At 45.7% G+C, this 26072-nt stretch overlaps 1 protein-coding gene across 3 annotated transcripts; it reads left to right on the top strand.

Moving 5' to 3' along the window:
• Positions 1-1050: 1050 nt before the first annotated feature.
• Positions 1051-25864, top strand: SEMA4F (ssemaphorin 4F). Of its 3 annotated transcripts, XM_043468084.1 has the most exons (14): positions 1051-1330; positions 4174-4325; positions 4957-5016; positions 5223-5321; positions 10006-10099; positions 19721-19840; positions 19935-20086; positions 20624-20802; positions 21038-21185; positions 21306-21528; positions 21670-21779; positions 21896-22056; positions 23254-23312; positions 23523-25864. In XM_043468084.1, the coding sequence occupies exons 1-14, from the start codon at positions 1183-1185 to the stop codon at positions 24131-24133; spliced, it is 2316 nt and encodes a 771-aa protein (XP_043324019.1). In that variant the 5' UTR covers positions 1051-1182; the 3' UTR covers positions 24134-25864. The 3 variants fall into 3 exon arrangements, with proteins under 3 accessions (XP_043324019.1, XP_043324020.1, XP_043324021.1); XM_043468085.1 differs by lacking the exon at positions 5223-5321; XM_043468086.1 differs by lacking the exons at positions 4174-4325; positions 4957-5016; positions 5223-5321; positions 10006-10099.
• The last annotated feature ends 208 nt before the right edge of the window (positions 25865-26072 follow it).

Here is a 26072-nt window from a genome sequence, read left to right as displayed (position 1 = left end):
TATTAATTTTGTATCCTGAAACTTTACTGAAACATAGATGTGGGCTTATCCTATATGGCCTTTATTATGTTGAGATATGTTCCCTCTATATTCATTTTGATGAGTTTTTATCATGAATAGATGTCTACTTTTGTTAAAACTTTTTCTGCATCTATTGAGATGATCATATGATTTTTATTCTTCAATTTGTGAATTTGGTATATCACATTGATTAAGTTGTGAGGATTGAATCCCACTTGATCATGGCATGTGAGCCTTTTAATGTTTTGTTGAATTCAGTTTCCTATTATTTTACTGAGGATTTTTGCATCTATGTTCATCAGTGATATTGGCCTATAATTTTCTCATCTTTTGGTGATCTCTTTGTCTGGTTTTGGTATCAGGGTGATGCCTGCTTTGTAGAATGAGTTTGAAAGCATTGCTTCCTCTGAAATTTTTTTGAACTAGTTTGAAAAGCATAGGTGTTAACTCTTCTCTAAATGTTTGGTAGATTCTCCTGTGAAGTCATTTGGTCCTAAACTTCTGTTAACTCTTCTCTAAATGTTTGGTAGCATGAAACCATTTGGTCCTAGACTTTTGTTTTGTAGGAGTTGTTTTATTACTGATTCAGTTTCATTACTGATCTGTTTCATCTGTTCATGTTTTCTATTTCTTCTGTTTACTCTTAGAAGATTGTACATTTCTAAGAATTTGTCTGTTTCTTCTAGGTTGCAGAGCCCTTGCAAATCTGTCACTGGGGGTCCTGGAAATGACAAGAAGTGAAGTGAAGTCGCTCAGTCGTTTCCGACTCTTCGCAACCCCGTGGACTGTAGCCCACCAGGCTCCTCTGTCCATGGGATCCTCCAGGCAAGAATACTGGAGTGGGTTGCCATTTCCTTCTGGAAATGACAAGTCCAGCCCAGTTCGGAGGTAGACCTCCCACCTAACCCTGGGTGTAGCTCTCCCTCTGTCTGGGTTGGGTTTTTCTCTTAGTCCAGCCTCCTCCGCGCAACCCCTTTGGGAGGAGAAAATTAGCCCAATCATTGGTCTCTTCTTGAAGGGGTGGAGCCAGGCTGCTTTGTGACCGGCAGCCGCAGGCCCAACCGAACAGAGGGGAACCGAGTGGGCCCAGGCTGGTGGCTGTTCAGCTGCCGAGCGAAGCTGCGGGGCGCGCCACACCCCGGTGGCCAGGAGGTGGCAAAAATGCCGGCCGCTGTCGCGCGGCTCCTCCCGCGCCTGCGGCCCTCCGGGACCTCGCCCTTGTTTCTGCTGTTGCTGCTGGCGTTGCTGAGAGGCCCGGCGTGTGGCCGCGTCCCACATTCGGTCCCCAGGACCTCGCTTCCCATCTCCGGTAAGGCGCGGGCGTCCTCGCCCTTAGCCCTTGGCTCCCGGCCGGGATCCCGCCTGCAGGCACCCAAACCCACTTTTGCCCTTCTCACCCGGGCAGCCGCACCCCGCGCCCCCACAGCTCGGCCCACGGCTTCCTTCGCTGCCCGTGCCTCGCCCGAAGGCAGGCGGGACCCCCACGTGGTGCCGCTCCGCCCGCCCGGGCGACTGGGCTCCGACGACACGCCCAGGCGGCTCCCGCTCTCCCTTATTTTGCAGCCGCCTCTCGCAGTGTAGACGCAGACACCGAGGCCCAGGGAGGGGAATGGGGGTTGCCGGAGACTGTCCATTTCCAAGTTTCGTCTCCCTTATTCCCCTTTTCCCTCACATGCACTTGTGTCCGTCATGCTAGCCTGACGACCATCTTGCTATCAAACCCATCGATCTCTCATACTCCTCCAAACACCCGTCCTTCTGATTACCAGCTTAGCCTTTACATCTGCCCACTTCTCAGGTTCACGCCCTTATCCTCAGTTCTAACCGCCTTCAAGCCCTTTGTCCGACTCACGGCCCTAATTTCCTTAACCCACTTCCCAGTCCTTTCATCTATGATGCCGACTCCTAGTCTCCCGTTATCTGATCCACCATAACCCTCCTAATTTCCTCAGTGTTCCTCTATCCGTTCCCTACATTGAGTGCTGGGAAACGATTCAAGGAGTTGATTTAAAATGCTGTTTAAATGGCTTTTAAAATCTTGAGAAGGAAAAAAAGGAGGGAGAGGTCCTTTCAAAAGATGTGAAGAGATGCCATGAGGTTAAAAGTGGTCATTGGAGTGATTTAGAGACTTTAAAGGCTCTTTGCTGAGTTGGGCATGAGTGTAGCCATGAACCTTGTGTTTTTAGCAGTGGGCCCTGAGCGTTAGCACCTTGTACAGACAGAACCAGTGAAACCAAGAGTACAACCTGTTGGGGAAAACTCACAGCCGGGTAATAGGGTTTTCTAAATTACTCTGTAATTTCAGACCAGTGACATATAGGGATGCTATGAATCCAGAAGACAAAAGTTGTGATCAGAGCCTGGGTTTCAGTTTCTGTTGGAGCAATAGCCACAGCATGGCATTGAGGCTGCCAGGTTGGGTTCATATCCAGGAATCCAGAGAGGTCTATATGACAAGCTGAGGCAGAGTTGGGGATATGAGGCTGGTTGGGTGATCTGGGGCTTATACTAAGCATGGGATAGTAGGCAGGATACAGCACAGATATGAGTATGGGTGTGGGAGGATGGGGTGGGTGGGGCTCCATATGTCAGCACATATAAGACCGCATGGCCATTCTGCCAGTCTTGAAGATAGCTGAGCAGATGAAGCAGGTAGAGCAGAGCTGTATTAATTCAGGTCCCCAGAGCCAGAGATTGAGCTAAGAAGGTAAACTCATCTTAACTTATTTGTTATAATCTTTAAATAGATCAGAGTTTTAAAATTAATTATTTACTTTATCTTTTGATTGCACTGGGTCTTTGTTGCTGTGTGCGGGCTTTTGCGAGTTGCAGCAAGTAAGGGTTATTCTTAGTTGCAGTGCGTGGTCTTCTCGTTGTGGTGGCTTCTCTTGTTGGGGAGCGCAGACTCTAGGGCCTGTGGGCTTCAGGAGTTGTGCATGGGGCTTCATTGCTCCATGGCACGTGGAATCTTCCTGGACCAGGGATCAAACTTGGGTCTCCTGCATTGGTAGGTGGATTCTTATCCACTGGACCACCAGGACAGTCCTAGTTCAGAGTTTTGAATGCTGATATGTGTTTAGATTTGGCCCAAACAGAACACATGCTTAAGGGTGGAAGAAAGGAACAATTTGTGAAATACGTAGTATGTGTCAGATGCTTCCACATAGGTTATCTTATTTGATTCTCAACAACACTGGATGGTGGGGTTTACAGATTAGCAAAGTGATGCTCAGAGCAGACTGGTAACATACTCAAGATCAGACATCTGGTAAGTGAAAGAGCCACATTTAAACTTGGGCTGAAACTGTGGGTAGAATCTATTTCTGAAGCAGATTCTCTTCTTATCCATGCTACTGTGTACTTCTTTGGGTAGAATCAGGTTGGGATCAAGGGTGGTGGGAGAGAGAGGAAATGGTCTACTAATGTGTTGGTAAAAAGAGTGAGACATTTCCTTTCTAAGTAAAGAGAAGTTACTATTAAGTAACAATAGTTCACACCTGATGCGAACAGCTGACTCATTGGAAAAGACTGATGCTGGGAAAGATTGAAGGCAAGAGAAGAAGGAGGAGGAGGAGAGGGCGGTAGAGAATGAGATCGTTGGATAGCATTACTGATTCAATGGACAGGAACTTAGGTGAACTCCGGGAGACGGTGAGGGACAGAGAGGCCTAGAGTGCTGCAGTCCATGCAGTGGCAAAGAGTCGACTTAGCGACTGAACAACAATTAAGTAATAATTTTTTTAAAAAAGGAAATTTAGAGAGGAAAGTACCCATACCTTCTAAGGGTATTTTCAATTATGTATCATGTTGCTATGAATAGAAATAAACCAGCTTTTTCATAACCAGCTTATGGGAACCCAAATGAACTTTTGGCCAACCCAATATTAAATCAACTTAATATTTATGCTGTTTTAATAAACTGTTTTATTTTTATAGAAAAAGCATACTTTATTTTCTGCCTCATCAGTTATCTGTCCCTGGGGAAATTAGATGGTTGGCCTGTCAAGGCTTTGTTTTTGCCCTTAAGGCTGCTAAATAAATGGTTCTTGGAAGAAAGAAAAAATTGGCCCCTTTGACTTTGCTCGTGTGGACTTAACTGTTATGAAATGAGGCTGATAATCGCATTTCACTCTTACTCTCTCTTCCTGCTAGAGGCGGACTCCTATCTCACCCGTTTCGCCATCCCTCAGACATACAATTATTCAGTTCTGCTTGTGGATCCTGCTTCTCACATGCTTTATGTCGGCGCCCGGGACACGATCTTCGCTGTATCCCTGCCCTTTTCAGAGGAGAGACCTCGAAGGGTGAGAGATGAGAGTGGGGAGGACCTCAGATTCCAGAGCATGTGATTGCATCCTTGGTTTTATGGCATATGAGGGAGGGTATTGTGGTAGGAGGGGGAATGCTGGGTGAAAAAGAATAAGGGTAGATCATCAACTTCATTGTTTCAGCTGAGGGTAATTGGGGGGGTCATGGCGACTGCAGAGGCTAGAATGGAGGTTCATGATGATGTGGAGGAGGTCACAGTGACCAGGGTTCAGGTGGCAGTGGGCAGAGGAATCATTAACATCACATTACTCTAGGGAAATAGCTTTCAGACTTTTTTGATCATCCCTTAGTAAGAAATATCTGGTACATTTTGACCCAGTGCACAAAGTATGTACTGAAAGAAAACTTTTTTGAAACAATATTTACTCTCCTACATGTGGTACGTTCTGATGTATTCTATTTCATTAAAAATAATGTTGGTTGAGATTTCACCACTCATTAATGGGAGGAGATCTCCAGTATGAAAATCCGTGCTCCGTGGTTGGGAGAGGGGGTTCTGCCTCTTTTGTTCCCAAGTTGATGGAGGTTGTGGAATTGTGTCACCTACCCTGACTTGGAAGGGATTTGGGTGAGAATGTGGGGGAAATGGTCACTCTTCCTTTCTAGATTGACTGGATGGTGCCTGAGGCCCACAGACAGAACTGTAGGAAGAAAGGCAAGAAGGAGGTAGGTATAAATCTAGGCCCTGTTCTGAGTGTCAGCTGAGGCCTTGGCCCAGTCCTGACTCTCTGTCAGCCCTCCATAACGCTCGCATCCCAGTGGACCCAGGCGAGGACTCTAACACCATACCCAGAGCTGCATATAACTGTCCTAACCCTACCTTCCCTTGTACCTGCTGCTTCTGATTCTCTCTAACCATCTCTGACCCCTAGGATGAATGTCACAATTTTGTCCAGATTCTCGCCATTGCCAATGCCTCTCACCTCCTCACTTGTGGCACCTTCGCTTTTGATCCGAAGTGCGGGGTTATTGTGAGTGACAGGGGTGGGCGGACGGGAGGGGTCTTCTGTGAACAACTGTGGCAGGGGTCATGCTTAAGGCAACCCTTGTGCATGATAAACATTGTGGGTGAAGGATGCCCTCATAGGGTGGAGGCTTTGTCCACTGAAGGAGGGTGTGAAAGGGAGGGGGAGGGAGGCTGTCTGTAGAAGGTGAGGAGTACGAAGCGTAAAGGGGGCTGCAGTGGGATGGCGCAGGAAGTGAGGATGCCAGCTGGGCTGAGGGGAGGCACTTCAGAGGCCAGCAATTCTTGGTTTCCTTGCCCCGTGCATGCTTTGTCCAGGTGACCTGGGTCCGCTCCTCAGACAGCACTGTGTGTGCCTGTGTCTTCCTCACACAGCATGTGACTGACTTTCACCCCTTTCTCCCACCTCCACCGTCAACCTCTCTCTGTGTGGGCTGTGACTCTTCGCTCTCATGGCTTCTGAGGTCACTGCCCTCTAATGTAGTACATGTTGACCTCATACTCTGGATCTAGCCTTCAAGGTGGGCACTCTGTCAACAATATTTTCTTCTTAATCCTCTTCATTGCTGCTAAAGCCCTGGGCATCTCCAAACTCAAACCCAGGCAGGCCTGGGACATGGATACCCCTAGTCATATGTAGATTGGCCATGGCCTCAAAAGCCCCTGGGGTTGGTTACATCTGAGGAAGGGTTTTAATGTTTCTGACCCCTCACCTTTTCCCATCAGTTACCTGGTAGTCGATTACTGTTATTCTGGCAGCATACATTTGTGATCAGTCCCTGGAATGAGTCAAAAGCCTCAAAAGGGAGTGCAGCAGTTCCCTTTCCTGACCATGGTCATTAATGGTAGATCTTGACTTGATTCTTCTGCGGTCTTCAGTAGTCTTTGGCACATGGGTCTACTCAGCACATACCTTGAAACCTTTGTTAAACATCATCCTTGTATTTTTGACTTAAGATTGCTCTAATTGCATATATTTGATGCCTTCATCAGTCCCTCTGAGCTCTCCCGAGAGGGAGTTGGTCTTCTTATGTTGAGTTATTTTCATCATGCTGGTGATAGATTCCCTGTTGAGGTATGGCTAGTTCTCCCATCCTGGGAAGGTTTCCCAGTTCAGAATGTTGACAGTCTCTGTATCCCTTCAGGTAACATTGAGAGTCTAGTTTCCCTTCAGTCTCATGAAGCTCACAAAAGTAGCAGTGGAACTGCCGTTGCCATATTTGTCCTTTCCCAGTATATATAGCATCAGGGAGCCCATGGATCTGAATACCAGAGCCATGGTTTACAGATGGTGCAGTCACTCCAAGCTGGTTCCACAGGCCTTCTGTTCTTCTTTGACTTTCTGAGCTGGGACCTTAATGGTTGTTAGATAAGTATCTAGACAGAAAATGTTCTGGACACACCTGTCAGGATTGGTGTGACTTGGACCCCTATCCATTTTTTTTTTTTTTTTGAGGAATATCAGCAACCGACAGTGAAGCTAGGGGCCTGTGGTCTGCACTCCTATGACTTTCAGCTCTTTTTCTGAGCCCTCCTATCCAGCGAGCTCATGAAATGAAGGACCATCCTTCAATCAAGAGTTGTTTATAGGAAAATATAAGTTACAACTAGCAACTGTGCTAACTCTTCAAGCATCCCGAGACTGCTCTCTAGACTCCTTGAATGCTTTCTTCTGCCTTTCCCTGTCTTACCCTGCTACCTGGCAATCCCCATCTGCTTGAGCAATTTCTTGCCTTATCCTTAGTGCTGAACCTCTCGTGTCCCAGATGGATAACTCTGAGACTGTGTATAACTATTATCTGAGAGCTTTGACTAGCTGATCCAGACATAACAACTTGCTCAGAGTTGATTGCTCAGAAGAATGAAGGTTATTACAAAAGAAAGCATAGGACCTGCCAGCTCTAAAAATGCGGAGTGCTTCCCGTCAGTGACAGCTCATTAGACATTGGAGGAAAATATTTTAATTTGTTTTGTTGAGAGAGCTCCAGTGATTAACAAAGATAAATGTTAGACTTAAAAGAGCAGCACCAACAACAGTGAGAAGAATTCCAATTTAACTGAGTGTCTACTCCGTTCAGGCTTGGTGCTAGATACTTACATTTACAGATGAGATTAATTCTTATCACCATATCATGATATTTATTTCTTATGATAGTGATAGCACATCACGACAGTATTTATTTCCAATTTACATGAATGAAACAGAAGTTCCCAAAAGTTAGGTAAAAGTAAGAGATGATGATGGCCAAGGCAGAGCCAAGATTCAAACTCAGGGTTTGTCTGTCTCATCTCCACTACCCTGTCCTTCTAATCCAGCCTACACCCTAGAAGAAGACCTTAGGTGGCTTCAGTCTTGTGTGACATTTGATTTGTTTCATGTAACAGGGACCACCTCCCCTCTATCCCTCACCCCTAATCTTTTAGGAAAGGTCCTTTATATGCCTTGCACTCTTGTTGGCCAAAGTCAAAGGATGGGTTCCAACCCCACAGCTTAATGAAAGCTTGCCTGCATAGCTCTGGCTTTCAACTTGAGGGATTTGCCTTCATCTTAACTGATGCTGATAAGACTGTGCCAACTGACACATGATGATATAATGAAGAATCTCAACATTCAGATAATGTGGTAGAGTGGTCTTATCCTTTCAGACCCTAATTAAATGTCACTTTGAACATACAGTAATCATAACCTATATAGTTAATAGGGTCACTTACTCAAAGGCTGTAAACCTAGATACTATAATGATGCCATTTGGGAAAACTGGAAGAAGATGAGTTTTTGACATGTTGAGTTTTAATAGATCATCTTTGTAAGTCCAGCTTTAGAGAGTTAGGGGAATGATTCTCACAGAAAGTCTGGGCAGAAATGTGAAAAATTAATGAGATCTTGAAGATATATGTGAGAATGACTAAGGATACATGATTAGAGGCTTAGAAAGAAAAGAACCAACCAAAGGAAATAGACAACAGGTAGGAGGAGGGGCTCCAGGAGGTAGAATTTCAAGGTAGTCAAGAAGTAGAATATTTTAAGGAAGGGAGTGAATCAAAAGTATTCAATAGTGCAAAAAGATCAAAGAGAATAAGAACTGAGAAAAGGCTCATCCTTTTTAAGTCCTTGGTGAAGTGTAAGGGTGTAGTTTTAGGAATTGTTTTCTAGGAATAACTGGTGATCCAGGTTTGATTAGAAGTAGTAGTTTGGGAAAAGAGGCGACGGTGAGCCATTTTTTTTGTCTTTCTCTGACTCAAGCATTTATCAAGCCAGTGACTAATAGTCTTGGAATATTAATCTGGGGTGGGTATGGAGAATAAATTAGGGGCAAGGCTAGGCAGTAGGGAGAAAAGGAGGCAATAAGACAGGCCATAGCAGCAGGTAATAACCCCATGTTCAGAGAGCCTAAACATCTTGGTAATCTCTCATTGAACTGTCATCTTTCTCCTCAAGCTGCAATGTGCCCAATGCCACACAGGATAGGTGATTGTGCTTCTGTGGGGTCCTCTATTCCAGAAGATTCTCGACCCAGTCTTCCCACGGACAGAAGAGTCTGGCAGGTTACAGTCCGTAGGGTTGCAAAGAGTCAGACATGACCTAGTGACTAAACAAAAACAGCAGTAGTCCCCTTTGAGGGAGCATCAGATAACATCTGATTTTAACAGGCCTTCTTCAAGCCTCTCTCAAGCAAATAAAACCCTGTTTACCAAGTGTAGCAAATAAAGGAGCAGTCAGAATGGGCCAGTGATACACTTACGCTCAGGGGACGTAGATCTGTGTTGCTACTGCCACTATCATCACAGTATTTAGGCTCCAGCCACATCCTATGTCCATTCTAGTTTGTGAACTAGATATATCATGCTGGCACTTCATGTCATAACTGATTCCTGACTGGCCACTTTTAACTTCCCTGCCAGTCCAGGTTGAAATCACCCCTGATTTTCATTTTTAGATGTTATCTTAAAGCCTCTCTTAGTGCTGGGTGCTCAGCTAAGGTACTGTCTGACTGACTCTGTGCAACTCTTAGACCTCTCACCCTCGCCCGAAACCCCCCAACCCAGGTCAGTCTCTCTGGAATCCCTGGATGAGGAAGACACTTACTCACCAGATCTTCAGGTTCTGACCTGAGCTTCAGGTCTTCATTGACTTTGCAGATTCCCTTCCCTCCTATGTATCCTTGATTCTGGTTCTGTCTGTTATTTGTTGGGTGGGATTAGGGGAAGGATGGCCCTTCTCTGTAGGCCCCCGGGCTTCTGATGGTCCTATACCAACCTGTACTTTTCTTTATCCTTCTTAAGGGCTCCCGCCCTTGGGAGGCCTGCTTTCTTCCCTGGTTCTCCTTATCCTGTAGCACATTCTCCAGCCAGTTCTCAAGCTGGCAGTTCAGCAGCATTTCAGAGAGATTTACCTTTCAGTCTCTCGTTGTCTTCTAGTGCCATCCTAGTATTCCTTCATTAGAGCGTGTGGGTGTTAGGTACTATGGGAATTGAAGGAGAGGAGTAAACTGATGAAAAGAGGGATGGCAGAGATAGGAAATGCAGGAATGGGTGGTGGAATCGGGAATAGCAGACTGGGAAACAGGGATGGTAGTGGGGGTGTGAGAGATGAATGGGAATGGGGTTTTTCCTTCATCTGACCATCTTTGTAATTCTCACTATGAACTTCCCCATGACCTCTAAACCAATTGCCCCCTTCTGGTCTGTAGGATGTGTCCAGTTTCCAGCAGGTTGAAAGACTTGAGAGTGGCCGGGGGAAATGTCCTTTTGAGCCAGCTCAGCGGTCAGCAGCTGTAATGGCTGGTGAGTGGGGAGAGACCAGAACCTGTGACTTCTTGCTATAATCGCCTCCTTCCCCACCCTGCTGTTTGAGTTTCTGTGTCCTTCCTTTCCTTTCCTTGGAATGTCTATTATTCCCACATCTCTTTCTGGCTTTTCCTGTTCTTCCCAGATCGCTTGTGTCCCCCTGCTTTCCCCCACAGACTGTCATTTCCCTTGTTTTTCTCTAGAGAATGTGTCTGCTATTCACAGTAGACGGTCAACGTTTCCTTTGTTAACCTTATTTCTTTTAGTCATTTTTTTCCTCAGTAGAAGAGGAATCTACTACAATGCATATTATAATGAGTTTGCAAAAAGTATAAAGACCATGAGAAATCTTTTAGAACAGCACAGTTCAAAAGAACTTTGTATGATGATGGAATTGTTCTGTGTCTTCGCTGCCTAATACGGTAGCCACTGGCTACATGGGCTGTTGAGCCCTTGGAATGTGACTAGTGCAACTGAAGGGAAGAATATTAAATTCTATGTAATTGCAATTTAAATGTAAAAAGCCATTCATACCTAGTGACTACCATAGTGACACAGTTCTAGAGTATTTCTATGCTGAAAACCACGCTAGTATTTTAGGATATTTCCTTTTAGCCTTTTTATGTCCACACGCATATATACTCATGCGTGTATATTTTGCTGGCCAGTCCTTTGTTGCTCAGAAGAATCAGTTATGACTATTAAATACATTTCTTCTGTTACTTCCTTTGAACAAGTTATACCTATACAGTTGCTCAAGTGTTGAATGGTTCTATCACAGATTATGCCTAAAGCTTTTCTGGAGAATGACTAATTCTTTGGTAGCCACAAAGCGAGCAGTTTGTATGCCACATAGCCTGTATATTAGGTTAGACCGCTCCACATACGCTCTGCAAATTCAGTGAGAACACAACCATTTTTCTCATGATAGTTTAAGACAAGCAGGTTAGTAGAAATTTTATGAGTGTGTGTATTATGAAACTTTAAAATGTCATGCTGCACGGACATAACTTTGAATATTGTCGCGTGACTTTATAGCACAGGCATTTCTATATAATTTAAAATTTCTTTGTGAAGAAAAATTTTAATGGTATTATGTTACTCAGCCTGTGAGCATATGCTGATTTAACAATTCCAAATCATTTATATAAACGTATTCTCAAATTTATTTAGTTCACTTCAAAGTTTTTACTATTGTCTATAACACTTGTCTGTAACACCAGGGGCTTCCCTGGTGGCTCAGATGGTAAAGAATTTGCCTGCAGTGTGGGAGACCCGGGTTTGATCCCTGGATGGGGAAGATGCCCTGGAGGAGGAAATGGCAACCCACTCCAGTATTCTTGCCTGGGAAATCCCATGGACAGTGGAGCATGGCGGGCTACAGTCCATGGGGTCACAAAGAGTTGGACACGACTGAGCGACAAAACCACCGCCACTATAACACTGTAATGAACCTTTTTGCATGTAAAATTTTATCCTCATTTTAGATCGTCTCTTTAAGACTCCTATAAATGGATTGCTATATTAAAGGGTGTGAATATTTTACAGCTCATTATTTGTTGCTAATTGAGTTTTTAGAAAGGGTATACCAATTTACACCCCAAATCAGCAGTAAATGAGTTTTTTTCTCACATAAATTTCACTGTACTATTTTGTTATTATTAAACTTCTTCTTTTTTTGCTGATTTGAGGCCAGAAATGGCACCTTGCTTTGATTTGTATCTCTTCAAATATTAGTTAAACATTAGTTAACATTAGTGAAGTTAAACATTTTTCATGTTTTAGTACTTACTTTTATTTCTTCTTTGGTCAATCCTCTGCTCATGTTCTTGGGCCAATTTTCAGGTAAGATGTTAGTATTCCAATCTACATCTTTTCTTTTGTGATTATGTATTTTAAGCTAAACCCTTCTTCAATTAGAGAGGAGGTAAAATTTTCTTCTCAAATTTTTTCCCAAATATTTTAACTCTAATCTACTGGAAATTTATTTTTCAAATGGCATGAGAAGGAAATCAAAATTGATTTTCCCCAACTAGCTAATGAGTTGACTTCATCATTCATCATACTGGTTTTTCTTTCTTCACTAAAGTTGCTGCAAACTTTATTATAAAATATCAGACAATTAAAACTTTTAACTATGAAAACTATTTCTTCAAAATAAACAAGCACATTTGCTTGGAGTTTCCGCATTGAGATGGGAATATAACCTTCAAAACTCTGCTAGGTCCCTGGCCTGATGGCTAGTGTATGGGGCAGAGCAGGAAGGCGTTGTATTAGTTGTTTTTTGCTGAAGTTGATTTTTATTGAAGTGTAGTTGATTTACAGTGTTGTGCTAGTTTCTGCTGTAGGTGAAATGAATCGGCCGTAGACATGCGTGTATCTGCTCCCTCTTGGACCGCCTTCCATCCAGGTCACACAGAGGCTTAAGTAGAGCCCCCTCTTCCGTATAGCATGTTCTCGTTAGTTATCTATTTTATACATATCATCCGTAGTGTGGACAATTTAAATGTTAATTTAAATATTGCACAGTATTTTATGAATAGCAAAAATTGGGTGTAAGATCTAGTATTGAACTTTTATGCATGACTTTACAAGAAGAGTCTTAAAAGCTATATACAAATTAAATATTTTCCTCTGAAGTTCTTTATAGGGCTATAATTTGATTTTTTTCTTGGTCTGACATAATGCCAATATTTAGTTGGAACTTTTAATATTGATCTATTGTGTCCTACTGTCCCTCTGTTTTGAAAATATTAAATAGCAGTATAGAAGATAACAGTAACATTCGTTAAGAATTAGAACCAAAATTTCCAGTTAGGAGTCATACAAATGTCTTTAAGGATAATCGAGGTATTTTGAAAGAAAAGTAAAAGTTCTTAGTAATGAAAATAATAGAATATAATGGCAGGAGCATTTCTTATTTTAAATTATAAAAATTGCAACATGCATTGTGGGAAATTGAGAAAATACAGAAGTGTATAAAGAAGAAAGTAAAAAGCTTATTGTAATTCAGTCATCACCAGGTAACCACTATTATTATTTTGGAGTATTTTCTTTTATTCTCTGTGTTTACACGTATTATAAATATAATATGTGTACATTTATAATAAATTGGAATTATGTATATTTCACTTAGTATTGTATGCTGAGCATTTTATCATCATAGAATTTGTTTAATTATTCAAAATTTGATTTTTTTAGTGATTGCATACTTTTTCATCCTATGAATATAGAAAGTACAATTATTTATTACTACATAATTATACATTCAGATTTTAAAATAAATTATTGCTTTTATAAATGATGCTGTGTAAGGAATCCTTTTATATAAATTTTTATGTAAATCCTTTACATGAATCTAATTAATTACATGGCTTGCCAGGTGGCTCAGTGGTAAAGAACCCACCTGTTAATGCAGGAGACATGAGTTTGATCCCTGAATCAGGAAGATCTCCTGGAGAAGGAAATGGCAACCCACTCCAGTATCCTTGCCTGGGAAATCCCATGGACAGAGGAGGTTGGTGGGTACAATCTATGGGGTCACAAAAGAGTCAGACATGACTTGGCAACTAAACAATAGCAATTAATTGCATTAGTCAATCCAAAAAGTAGGATTGCTGGGCCAAAGGATATAAAAAATTTTTATAGTGCTTGATGGATTTGGCCACATTTGCTCTTCAGTTAGTCCCACCAGCAGTGATGAGAGGGGCTGTTTCTTTACACTGTTAGCTATAACCAAAAATATAGTTAATAAGCATAAAGCAGTGACTTTCTCCAGAGTTCAGTTTGATGTTTTTGATTAGCATTTCTGTTAGATCGGAGAGCTTTTCATGTGTTTATTGGTACTTGTATTTCTTTAGGGAAAAGTCTCAGAACTCTTATCTTCAAATTTGACATTTATCTGCACTGCACTGAGATAAAATTAAAAAAAAAAAGATCTCAGTATCTCTAATTGCACTATTCCAATTTTGAAAAATGCAAATATTTTGACAGTAATGTTCACATTAGCCTAAGATCATCAGCAATTCCTTCTCAGTCTTCTTTGCAGGGTCTATCTTCTGTTCATCCTTTAAATATTGGGGTTCCCAAGATCCTCTTCTCTTGTATTCTCTGTGATTGTGATCTCAGCCAGCCCTACGGATTCTGTTTCCACCAAATTCTGATGCCTCCCATACCCTATCTGGAGCTACGGACCACACATCCAGCTACCTTCCAGACAGCTCCACTTAGACGTCCCACAGGAATCTCAGAATCAGCATGTCCCAAACGGAGCTCATCATCTTCCCTCACCTCCCCCAGGCCTTCTCCACCAGTGTCCCCTTCTGTGAGTGCACAGTGCCATTACCCACCAAGGTACCTAAGCTGGAGAACGTGATTTGTCATCTTCGGCCCTTCCTATCACATACAGTAATAAATAGGGCTCTCACAAAGAAGAGCAGAAGGGAGCTTTTGTTTTCTCTTGGGAACCCATCTCATGTTTTTCTTGTCTCCTTTTGGTCTCATTGCATCTTTTGATTACTGCATCAGTCAAGGAGCCCTGTATGTGTTCCAGATGCACTGGGTGCTGCCTGCATTTTGGGGTCACAGTTATCTCTTAAATCCATGAGTGTGTGTACCCTGAGACTAGCATTCACACACCAAAACAAGATAGTTAGAGAAATCCTATATGGCCAGCAGAGGAAAAGGTAGGGTAAAAACTGCATCTCCAGTGATCTATAATTATGTCCTGATAATAGACTTTTAAAAAAGTATCCAGCTGGCATAATCCTTAGATAAGGAAATAGAGAATATTAGGTCAGTAGCAGTCTATGCTGGGCTTCCCAGGTGGTGCTAGTGGTAAAGAACTCACCTGCCAATGCAGGATACGTAAGGGATGCTGGTTCAGTCCCTGGGTCGGGAAGATCCCCTAGAGGAGGACATGGCAACCCACTCCAGTATTCTCGCCTGGAGAATCCCAGGGACAGAGGAGCTTGTCAGGCTACAGTCCATAGGGTTGCACAGAGTCGGACATGACTGAAGCCACTAAGCATGTGTGCGTGCACACACACACACACACACACACACACGTGTGTGCATGCACACACACATATGCGCGCGCACACACACACACGTGCACACACACACACACACACAACAGCTGTCTACCCTGCAAAGCTCTGACCATGAGAAGAAAAGAGAGAGGAAGAAGGCAGGATAAGATATGTTTAAAGCCAATGAGTGATAATTCTTATTATAAACCTTCTTTAAAAGTGAGCATTTTGGTACCAGAGTTAAAATTTGAACCCCTCGAGAGTATAGTGAAATATTCACTGCCATGGCTTGTATCCTAGTCTGTCCATGTTGAGTTATTAACATATCTGGGAGGTCTATGTTCACAGACTTTACACCTGAGCAAGTAGAGATCTATTTCTGCACATAATTGTCACCTTTCTTATGCTGTGATTCTTCATCTTTGTGGCTTTCAATCTTTTTTCCCTCATAGTTCCAAAATGGCAGTATCTTAATTTGGGGGGAGGTTTATAAAGATAAAAGATGCTAACTACAAAAAACATTCAGTGAATACAAAACAATAGAGAGGAGAAAATAAAGATTATTTGTTATTTCATTAACAAGCATCAGTAACACTGTATAGTTGTAACTCCTTCAATCTTTCCTGCAACTAAAGATATGTGTATATATATAGATATATATAGATTTTTTTTTATTTTTTTTATTTTTATTTTTTTTAGATTTTTTTTTTAATAAGGTTGAATTACACCTGGTGTTTTTTTCCAACTACCTTGTTCACTGAATTCAGCACTTTGGGCATCACTGTCTTTGATTTATCATCTTTTGCCAATATAGTACATGTATATTTTCATGTTTACTAGCCTGATCTAGTCAGTAATAATTTCCTAAACAGTTTCTCATACAGGGATATTTTATTGTATGAACACTACAATAGAATATTTGAAATGGACTGTTCCGGAAAATTCAGGGTGTGTGAACTCTGTACTCCAGTGGACTGCTGCCCTCGTGACTGTGATGGCTGGTCTCCTTTCCCTCTGTGTGTGTGTGAAGTCTGTGTTGTAAGCTCCTTGGTGTTCTTAGAATGCCTGAGGCCCTGCTGCTCCCTCCCAAAGTGTCTGACCCCGCCTGCGGCCCCTCTGTGGCCCCCCGTTCTTCCACTCTGAGTGAATGTGCTGTTAGCAGTTCTAGGCTCCAGAGTTGCTGACTGCCCCCACTGATCCCTTATAAAGTCTTGGGACTTTACCTCTGTCCACCGTTGGGTCCTTGGATGGTTGTCTGTGGTCCATGACTGTCTCCACAATATTTTTGACTATTCTCCCTCAGACACATCAAGTTATGCTTCCAAGATATTTATAACTATCTCTTTCACCACATCTCCCCCATTCTCATGGTATCCATGACACAGCTTCTGTCAGAATTTTGGCTTTAAAATGTTTCGTATATAATGCTTTTAGAAAAATTTTCATTCCAATTCTGGCTTCTGTATCAACTTCTCCCCTACCCCTAACCCCCCGGAACTACTGAAGATTTTTTTATTTGCTGCTCCTTAACTGCCAGAGCCTATGCCCCAAATCTTATTTTCTCCCTTCTGAAACACTCTGGAAGGAAATGGGATGCCATTTTATGTGGGATGCCATATATTTGTGGCCTCCTGCCTTTTGGCAATAAGGCAAGCATATGGTCCTCCAAGGTTCGTAAGGTGCTGGACCTAACACATGGTGAATGCCAGCCGTGCGCCAGGCCTCACCTGGGTTTCTCTGTTTATCTCACTTAACCTTTAGCACTGCTCTGAGTAGGACTTCCCTGGTGGCTCAGATGGTAAAGAATCTGCCTACGATGCAGGAGACCCGGGTTCTAACCCTGGGTCTGGAAGATCACCTGGAGAAGGGACTGGCAACCTACTCCAGCATTCTTGCCTGGAGAATTCCACAGACAGTGGAGCCTGGTGGGCTACAGTCCATGGGCTTGCAGAGAATTGGACACGACTGAGCGACTGACACTTTATTTTTACTTTGTCTAACTGCTCTGAGTGGGAGGCGGTATTATCCACACTCTACATTTGAGGAACCTGAGGCTTAGGAAGGGTAATTTGCCTAAGATCATACTACTAATAAGTATTCAGAGTCCAAACCCAACCCTTCCTGACTCTAAAATGCTTGGATTCCTTTCACACGGTTGAGTGATAGTGTAGTCTCTCCTCCCACCTCCTGATCCTCCCCCCCCCCCTTTTCTTTGGCCCTGCATCAAGTGTTTTTAAGTTTAGTGGTTATCATTTCAGTGCCTGAGACATGCAGCGTCACAAGACCATCTGTGAGCCCGGGATGCAGTGCTTCCCCCAGGGTGGCCCTGCTCTCTGCTGCCTCCCTCAGCGTGCAGGACCCCGTGGCTCTTGCTGGGGTTTCTGGACACCAGCCTCCAGCACTCCAGCCTTGCTTGCTTCTCTAGCCTCCTTGACATGATCTTCTCAATTGCTCTCAAATGGCAGTGCCCCAGGGTTCTCTTCTCCCTTTTTCCCCTGGCTTTTAGGTTCAGTAGTAACCTAAACCTGACTCCCAGGTTGCCTGACTCTGGCCCTATTGTCCACACCCTTCTGTTCGATTGCCTTCCAGTGACTTCAACCAGATGTCCCGAAGGCATTTCACCCTTAGTGCATCCAAAAACTGAAATTGCCTCCTCTCAGGCCACCTCCTTTATGAGCCTTCCATCATAATATCACCACCTCCTATTGTCCATCTTATAGGTGGAAACCTTAGAGACATTGTCTTACTACATTCTTTCACATCTCATACTCGATGTTCAAATTTTGTTAGTGGGCTGTACCTCAGAAATACCTCCCAAATCCAGCCTCTTTCCTCTGCTGTGCCTTAGTCCTTCTTCATTCTTGCCAGGCCTGTATGAAGGTCCTTTTAAAAAACTAATTGATTATTTAATGGCTGCTCTGGGTTTTCCTTGCTGTGCGCAGACATGAGTTGTGGTGACTTTAGTGGCAGCAAGTGGCGGTATGTGGAATCTTTCCAGACCAGGGATAGCACTCGTGTCCCCTGCATTGGCAGGCAGATTCTTAACCACTGGACCACCAGGGAATTCCTCAATTAATTTTTATTTGTGTGTAGTTGCTTTACAATTTTTATTAGTTTCTACTGTGAGAAGGCCCTTTTAATTGGCATTGTCTTCCTAAAAAACAAAACTAATTATGTCACTCCTCAAAAAAATCTCTGCGGTTTTGCCTTCACCTTTAGGATAAAGTCCACATTTTCCTGGTGATACAGAGAAGATTCATCAGAACTGAGTGCCTGTCACTGCACCTCTAGCGATCTCTGCATGCTTGCCCCGTGCCCTGTGGGAGCTTCAGCCACAGGGGGTGTCCCACATCCCCAGACATGGCTCCCCCTTCCCCACTTGCCTGTCTTCTCCCTGGAGCCCTTCTACCTGGCAAATTGCTCATTCTTCAGAGCCAGCTCACGCATGACCTCTTGAGATGCTGTTCTAGTTAGATGTGGCTGGGTCCTCCTGTGCTCCCACACACATCTAGGAGTTCACGCCTCCTGGTATCTGGTTACATTTGTCTTCTAGACTCAACTGGGAATTCTTGGGGGAGCAGTGATGTTCTTAGCACCCAGCGCAGTGCCTCTCACATAGTTAGGTGGTGAAGGAATGCTTCTCTGTTTTCTGCAGAGTCCCTGTAATACTCAAAACTCCAGCAGGGGCTTTGTGACCTTCTTTCGTCCCCTAAGTCATTTTCTCCACTCTTGTCCAAGCCTTTGGCAGTGTTGCTCAGAGTGGCTATAGTTCTTATATTCAGCCCACAGAGCTGCACCTTCCGTTTCTTTCCAGAATGCAGAATCTCACTTCTCCAATCCCCACCATCGCTAGAGCACTTCTGCTCCACCACTGAACCAGGAGGGAGGATCTGATTCCTGTGGCTGGCTGTGAACATCCAGAAACCCGTTGGGTTGGTGTTTTTCAAAGTGAGGTCTTGAGTCGCCCACACTGTAGTAACTTGGCTTGTTTGAGATGTAGTTCTTGGGCCAACCCCCGACTCTACTGAGTGCGGATTGTGGGCCCCAGGTTTAGGAACCTGCATTTTGATCAGTTCCCTAAATGATGCTAGCATACCCTCAAGTCCTGATTTGTTCCAGGGCAGCGTTCGCCACTAATGCTCAGAAAGAACACAAGTTCCTTCAGACATTCACCATAGTGGGAGAGCTTCAGCAAGATGGGAACATGCAGCAGAACAGACCTCTTCCCGGATAGTTATCATGTAATTAGCATATTGCAGAACATAAAAGTCATTAAACATGACAACAACAAGAAACAGGCCAACACAAAGTCTCGATTTCCACAGGGATAGCTTTTATTCTTCGTTCTTCTACGTGAACATTCCAGCATTTCCCCCTTAACCCTGGTTCCTGTTACTGCCCTAGAACACTCTGTTCCTGTTTATTTTAAGTGAGATAATGCCCCCTGTGCTTAGCAGTGCCCGGCACATGGGTGCTCAGCCCTTGAGGGTTCTTGCCCCTGCTTTTACTCCCTGCTCTGCCCCTGTGAGCCTCTCTGAAGGCTTCCTCAGTGAGTCTGACAGCCCATCTTCTCCCTGTCACGCTGCAGGGGGCGTCCTCTACGCTGCCACCGTGAAAAACTACCTGGGGACGGAGCCGATTATCTCTCGGGCTGTGGGTCGCACTGAGGACTGGATTCGGACAGAGACCTTGCCATCCTGGCTTAACGGTGGGCAGAGGGGGGCTGCTCCGGGGACAGAGTCGGGGGAGGCTGGGCGGCCCCGGGCTCTGTCTGTGTGATCTGAAGTCGCCGGTCTCCCCAGCCCCAGCCTTTGTTGCAGCCATGGCCTTGCGCCCAGCCGAATGGGGGGATGAAGATGGAGACGACGAGATCTACTTCTTCTTTACGGAGATCGCCCGCGCGTTTGATTCATACGAACGCGTTAAAGTCCCGAGGGTGGCTCGTGTGTGTGCGGTGAGACCCTGATCCCAGTTTTCTGCTCTGCTTATTCTCCTGTCTTTTCCTCTGGCCTCTGTCTTTGTGTCTCTCTTCCATCTCTTTTTCTGCTGGGCCTTAACTGCTTTTCTGGCAGCTTGAGGAATGTGGGAGAAAGGGCTCTGGCCTCTTTCACCCCGTTATTACCCCGTGTGACGCTGCAGTGTGGAGGTTAAAGGCAGGAGCTGTTGACAAACAGACCTGGGTTCCAGTCCTTGCTACACTGCTCACTGCCTGGGTAACTCTGGGCAGGAATAGCTACTGTTCTGAGGACTAAATGAAGCAACTTATGTCAAGCACGTAGTGCAGAACTCCACAAGTGCACAGAGAACTTAGTCAGCCTCATTATTGTGACCCCGCCCACCCCATATCTGTGTCCTCCCCAGTTACTTGTATCTCTCTCCTTGCATTTCTGTGGATCTTGACTGTGTCTTGGGGGGAATGTGTGTTGGTCTCCGTGGTCCTTCCCTAATGCTGGTCTTGTAAAGAGAACTTCCTACATGCTTGTCATCCCAGGGCGATCTTGGGGGCCGGAAGACCCTCCAGCAGAGATGGACGACCTTTCTAAAGGCTGACCTGCTGTGTCCAGGGCCTGAGCTTGGCCGGGCCTCCAGTGTCCTGCAGGACGTGGCCATTCTTCGACCTGAGCGTGGAGCAGGGACCCCTGTCTTTTACGGCGTCTTTTCCTCCCAGTGGTGAGGGGGTCCTGATATGGAGAGTTACAGGGTGGAAGATACTTGGGATTGGTTCAGTGTCGGTGTGGTCTCCTCCAGAGTGGGGTGGATTCTCCCTAGAACCCCGTTCCCTCTGCCCTGGGGCAGGCTGCATAGCTCCCTCTGAGTTTCTCATAGGTCATCTCATTTGACAGGGGCTGAGTTGCCTCCCCCCAGTTCCCTCCAAATATCTGGCTCCCATCTATGACTCTTCCAGGGAAGGGGCTGCCATCTCTGCTGTCTGTTCCTTCCGACCCCAAGATATTCGGACTGTGCTGAATGGCCCCTTCAGAGAGCTGAAACATGACTGCAACAGGGGACTGCCTGTCATGGACAATGACGTACCCCAGCCCAGGCCTGGAGAGGTGAGGGGGCCTGGGGCAGTGAAGAACTGAATTGCCGCCCTAGGACAAGAGTCCAGCTAGGCATCACAGACACTTCCTGGCCCCTGCGAAGCTTTGTCACTCATTCTGTGTTTCCTCTAGTGCATCACCAACAACATGAAGCTCCAGCAGTTTGGCTCCTCCCTCTTCCTGCCTGACCGTGTGCTCACCTTCATCCGGGACCACCCACTCATGGACAAGCCCGTGTTTCCAGCTGATGGCCGCCCCCTCCTGGTCACAACAGATACAGCCTATGTCAGAGTTGTGGCCCACAGGGTGCCCAGCGTCTCAGGGAAAGAGTATGATGTGGTCTATCTGGGGACAGGTATGTTTAATAGCCAAGCAAGTTGCCCATCCAGCGCACACAGGCTGTGGCCGCAGAGAGGGTCCCCTGCATACAGGTAATCAGGGTCCCGGGCCCAGGTACAGTTACGTTACGATGTCTCGCCCCTTGCCTGCTTCCTAGAGGACGGACACCTCCATCGAGCCGTGCGGATTGGAGCCCAGCTCAGTGTCCTTGAGGATCTGGCCTTATTCCCAGAGCCTCAGCCAGTTGAGAATATGAAGTTATATCAAGTGAGTTGTAGATGTTGGCAAGGCTGGTGGGAATCCATGTCTGAATCCGGAGACAGTTGGTGACCCTGAGGTCTGGGAGGTCTAGCACGTTGTTCTTCCTCGTTCCCTTTCTGTAGAACTGGCTTCTGGTTGGCTCCCGTACTGAGGTGACACAAGTGAATACAACCAACTGTGGCCGTCTGGAGAGCTGCTCAGAGTGCATTCTGGCCCGAGACCCTGCCTGTGCCTGGAGCGTTCGGCTAGCTGCGTGTGTGGCCCACCCTGGAGAGCATGGAGGGTGAGCGTGGCTGCACTGTTACGTTGCCTGATGTCCCCGAGCTCTGGCCCAGCCATCTGTCTGAGTCTATTTCTCATGGGTTAATGTTGCCCTGTGTGTGTGTGTGTGTGTGTGTGTGTGTGCTAGTATCACTTGTGTGTCCATCTGTCAGTCCATACTAACTCATCTGTCTGTCCTCATCCCTGCTGGACCTGCCCTGACTGTGGTTGACTTGCATGTTGCCATGTGCTTCTCAGTTTTCATTTTACAAGTGCTCTTAGAAGTGTTTCGCTCCCTCCTTCCTCCCTTGAAAAACTTCATCTTGTTGCCTTCTATGATTCTGCATTCTCCTGGTTTTCCTTCCTACCTCTCTCACCTATCTAGATCTCTCTCTTACTGGTTCTTTTTTTTTTTCCCATTTATTTTTATTAGTTGGAGGCTAATTACTTCACAACATTTCAGTGGGTTTTGTCATACATTGACATGAATCAGCCATAGAGTTACACGTATTCCCCATCCCGATCCCCACTCCCACCTCCCTCTCCACCCGATCCCTCTGGGTCTTCCCAGTGCACCAGGCCCGAGCACTTGTCTCATGCATCCCACCTGGGCTGGTGATCTTCTTACTGGTTCTTTTTCCATCTAGTTTCTGAATGCTGATGTCCCCCTGGGTTTAATCCTTCTCTTTACACTTTTATGCACTTACAAGGTGATTTCATTCCCATTGTATTCAGTACCGAGCGCAGGTGACAACCACAATGTGCCTTTAGCTGAGCTATTTTATGAAATAGAAAGTCATCTCACTGACCCTAACAGGATTTTGATTAACTGTGATAGAAAAGAAGCTTTTCTCTTAACAGAAAAATCTTTTACTAGAGATTTCCAGAGAAATCTTGAGGTCGTGGACAACCAGCTGTACTTCTTGGAAGGCTCCTGTGTTTCTTTTAAAGTACCCCACCAAATGTCTTTCTGACAGACCTAGTGTAGATTTAATTCTCGGTCGACTACCAGAAATATTTGTAGAATTTGACGTGGTAAATGTCATGCATATAAAAGGTATTGGGGAAAAATTTAGAGATGAAGAGAGTGTTGACTGATAATTCTAGAGGTGATTTATGAGATGATGGGAGGTGCAATTGGCAAGTGAACGTTCAGTGGTACTGAGGAGGGTAGAGGGGGTGTTGACACTGGATTTATCAAGTGTTCTCTTCTTTATAGGCTGGTTCAAGACATAGAGTCAGCGGATGTCTCTTCTTTGTGTCCTGAAGAGCCTGGAGGTCTGTATGGTTTAGGGAAATATGGGTGGAGTGGCTGGAAAGGGCCTAGAAAGTTGTCCTTTTTGGACCTACTTTAAAACTTATATCCTGGAAGATATGGGAATCCACTTTTTGGCTTTGTCCACCGTGGCCCCTTCTCATATCACCCCACATTTCTGTCACCCCGAACCTCTAGCTTCACCATCTTTTGTGCCTTTGCTTTCTCTCCAGAACACCCGGTGGTGTTTGAAGTTCCTGTGGCTGCAGCTGCACATGTGGTCTTGCCGTGTTCCCCGAGCTCAGCCTGGGCATCCTGCGTGTGGCACCAGCCCAGCGGAGTGACTGCACTCACCCGCCCGCAGGAGGGGCTGGAAGTGGTGATATCCCCAGAGGCCATGGGTGCTTATGCCTGTGAGTGTCAGGAGGGTGGGGCAGCCCGTGTGGTGGCTGCTTACAGCCTGGTGTCGGGCACCTCGAGGGGCCCCTTGAGCCAGGCTCACACTATAGGGGCTGGACTAGCAGGCTTCTTCCTGGGAGTTCTTGCAGCATCCCTGACTCTCCTCCTGATTGGCCGGCATCAGCAGCGACAGCGACAGAGGGAACTTCTGGCTAGAGACAAGGTGGGCTTGGACCTGGGGGTCCCAGCGTCTGGTACCACGAGCTACAGCCAGGACCCTCCCTCTCCCTCTCCTGAAGACGAGCGGCTGCCCCTGGCTCTGGCCAAGAGGGGCAGTGGCTTCGGTGGCTTCCCTCCACCCTTTCTACTTGATCCTTGCCCAAGTCCAGCCCACGTTCGGCTAACAGGGGCTCCTCTAGCCACCTGTGATGAGACATCCATCTAGGGCCAGGCAAAGAACCACCAGCACAGAGACATCCATCTAGGGCTGGGCAAATAAGCACCAGTGCATGAGAGACCCCTGGATGGAATGACCACTGGGACGCTGGGGGGTCCGTGGGCTTGGAATGTCACCGTGGCCTCTGAGTTTTCTTTGTCCTTTGAATGGTCACTTCGACTTCCCTGTCTGCTCTCTCTGGGCCTGGACCGGTTCAGGGCCAGGCCTTTGCCTGATTCCCCTGAGAGATCAGAACTGCTCTCACAGTGAATCAGGACTTTTCCTGCACTTGCCCGTTCAAACCTTGTGACCACTTCAGCCCACTCTCTCGGGCTTGTTAGTTTGGGGCTGGGGCCCAGGACATCGCTGTGACTTTGCTTTCGGGTTGGGCCCTGGCCAGAAGGAGGAACAGTGGAAGTGTCTGGGGGCTCATGTGCCCTGACTCCTTTTGCTGATTCTTGAAATTTATGTGATTCTCTGTGGGGAATGCATGCTCCCCAAACTGTAACATGCAATCTCTGTCCTGAGATCTACCCCATCTCAGTTTTCCTTCTTCCATGAAAGAGCATGTGTAAATACACGGGTGTTCATAGATTACCATGTGCCTGGATGACTGGGCCAATGCTCAGGTGTATTCATGGGATGTTGAGAGGGTCAGGTTGGAGTAAGGGCAATGCCTATAGGACTTTAGAGCCTGTAGCCAGAGGGAACGGCTCTCCTTTCTGAAAGGAGAAAATCACTGCCCTGTCTCCATCCCCTCTCTCAGCCCCTCTGTTGAGCAGACAAAACCCCCTGAAGTGATCTTCTGGGTGGAATAGTATATATGACCCTATCTTTCTCTTTGCTTTTGCCTCCTGGCTGCCACCACTGCCATGCACAGCTACTCTTTCTCTGGCTAGAGCCCTCTCCATGACTTCTGCTAAAACTTCACAACATTCTAAATATCAGGGGATAGCAAAATGGGAACAGTCATGGTAACTACAAGCTGCACAAAGATAGGTTTGTTCCGGTGACTTTACTCATGACATCCTTGCTGTGAAGCAGGCTTTCGCCTGAGTTCATGGCCTCCCGCAAACCACATGCAAGATGCTGTCTGTACATGCGTGTCTCTATTTCTCTCGGGGGGCAGGGGGTTATGACTCTCATCAGATTCTCAGGCCTTAACAAAAGTAAAGGACCGCCTCCTGAAAGTCAGCACGTGTTGGCCAAGCTGAAGGAGTGCCAAGCAGGGGCAGCTCTTCCTGCCCTGCCACACTTGCCCTGTGGCTAGCCTCTGGACTGGCAGCTGCTGGATACCTTCTTGTTGCTCCATTCCTTGGAAGGGGGGCCCTGTGCCTATTTGAAGACACGTCAACTCTCACCAAATGTAAAGATCTCTTCTTGCTTCACAACTCCCAGAAGCTCTAGGCTTCTCCTGCTCGGTTCCAGGCTTGGCCTGCGAATGTGCCTCATTCCTCCCTGGCGAGGGACCCCCCTGAACTCTCGTAAATGGTCCAGCCTTTCCCAGTTGAGGTTTTCAGCTCTACTTTCCTTGACAGCAGCCTGTGAACCACTCAAGAGTCCCCTTGGGTTGTAATTATTGGTGGCTTTGCCGTAAATAAGTGTGTGATCTTCAGCAAGTAATCTAACCTTGAAACAATGGCTTACTCATCTGTAAAGTGGGGATAATAATACCTACCTCAGGGTTGCTGCGAGGATTAAATGAGAGAACATGTAAACAATAAAGCACTATCTATACCAGTAGAGGTTGTTTTTGTAAAAATTGGCTTATTATGCCATAATCACACAGCTTAACCATCTGATAACCATGACACATGCAGTCACTTTAAGCCTCATTTGGTTGGAGAAGAGTCATTGCCACACACAAACATCCTGTCCTGGGTCATCTCTGGTCAGATCTTAGCTGCCAGTGTCCAGGTTTTGGGAGCAGGGCCTGTCATTTTTATAC

This window comes from Cervus canadensis, chromosome 5 (genome assembly GCF_019320065.1).
Source record: "Cervus canadensis isolate Bull #8, Minnesota chromosome 5, ASM1932006v1, whole genome shotgun sequence".
NCBI lineage: Eukaryota > Metazoa > Chordata > Mammalia > Artiodactyla > Cervidae > Cervus > Cervus canadensis.
The sequence above is the reverse complement of the archived record's forward strand: the minus strand, read 5'-3'. Positions and strand labels throughout refer to the sequence as shown.

What these genes read in the sequence shown, in the direction of transcription:
- SEMA4F (XM_043468084.1), top strand. Translation starts at nt 1,183, where the DNA reads ATGCCGGCCGCTGTCGCGCGGCTCCTCCCGCGCCTGCGGCCCTCCGGG. An exon ending in GACCTCGCTTCCCATCTCCG is followed by an intron (nt 1,331 to 4,173) that starts GTAAGGCGCGGG and finishes TCTTCCTGCTAG; the next exon opens with AGGCGGACTCCTATCTCACC. An exon ending in GGGTGGCTCGTGTGTGTGCG is followed by an intron (nt 20,087 to 20,623) that starts GTGAGACCCTGA and finishes TTGTCATCCCAG; the next exon opens with GGCGATCTTGGGGGCCGGAA.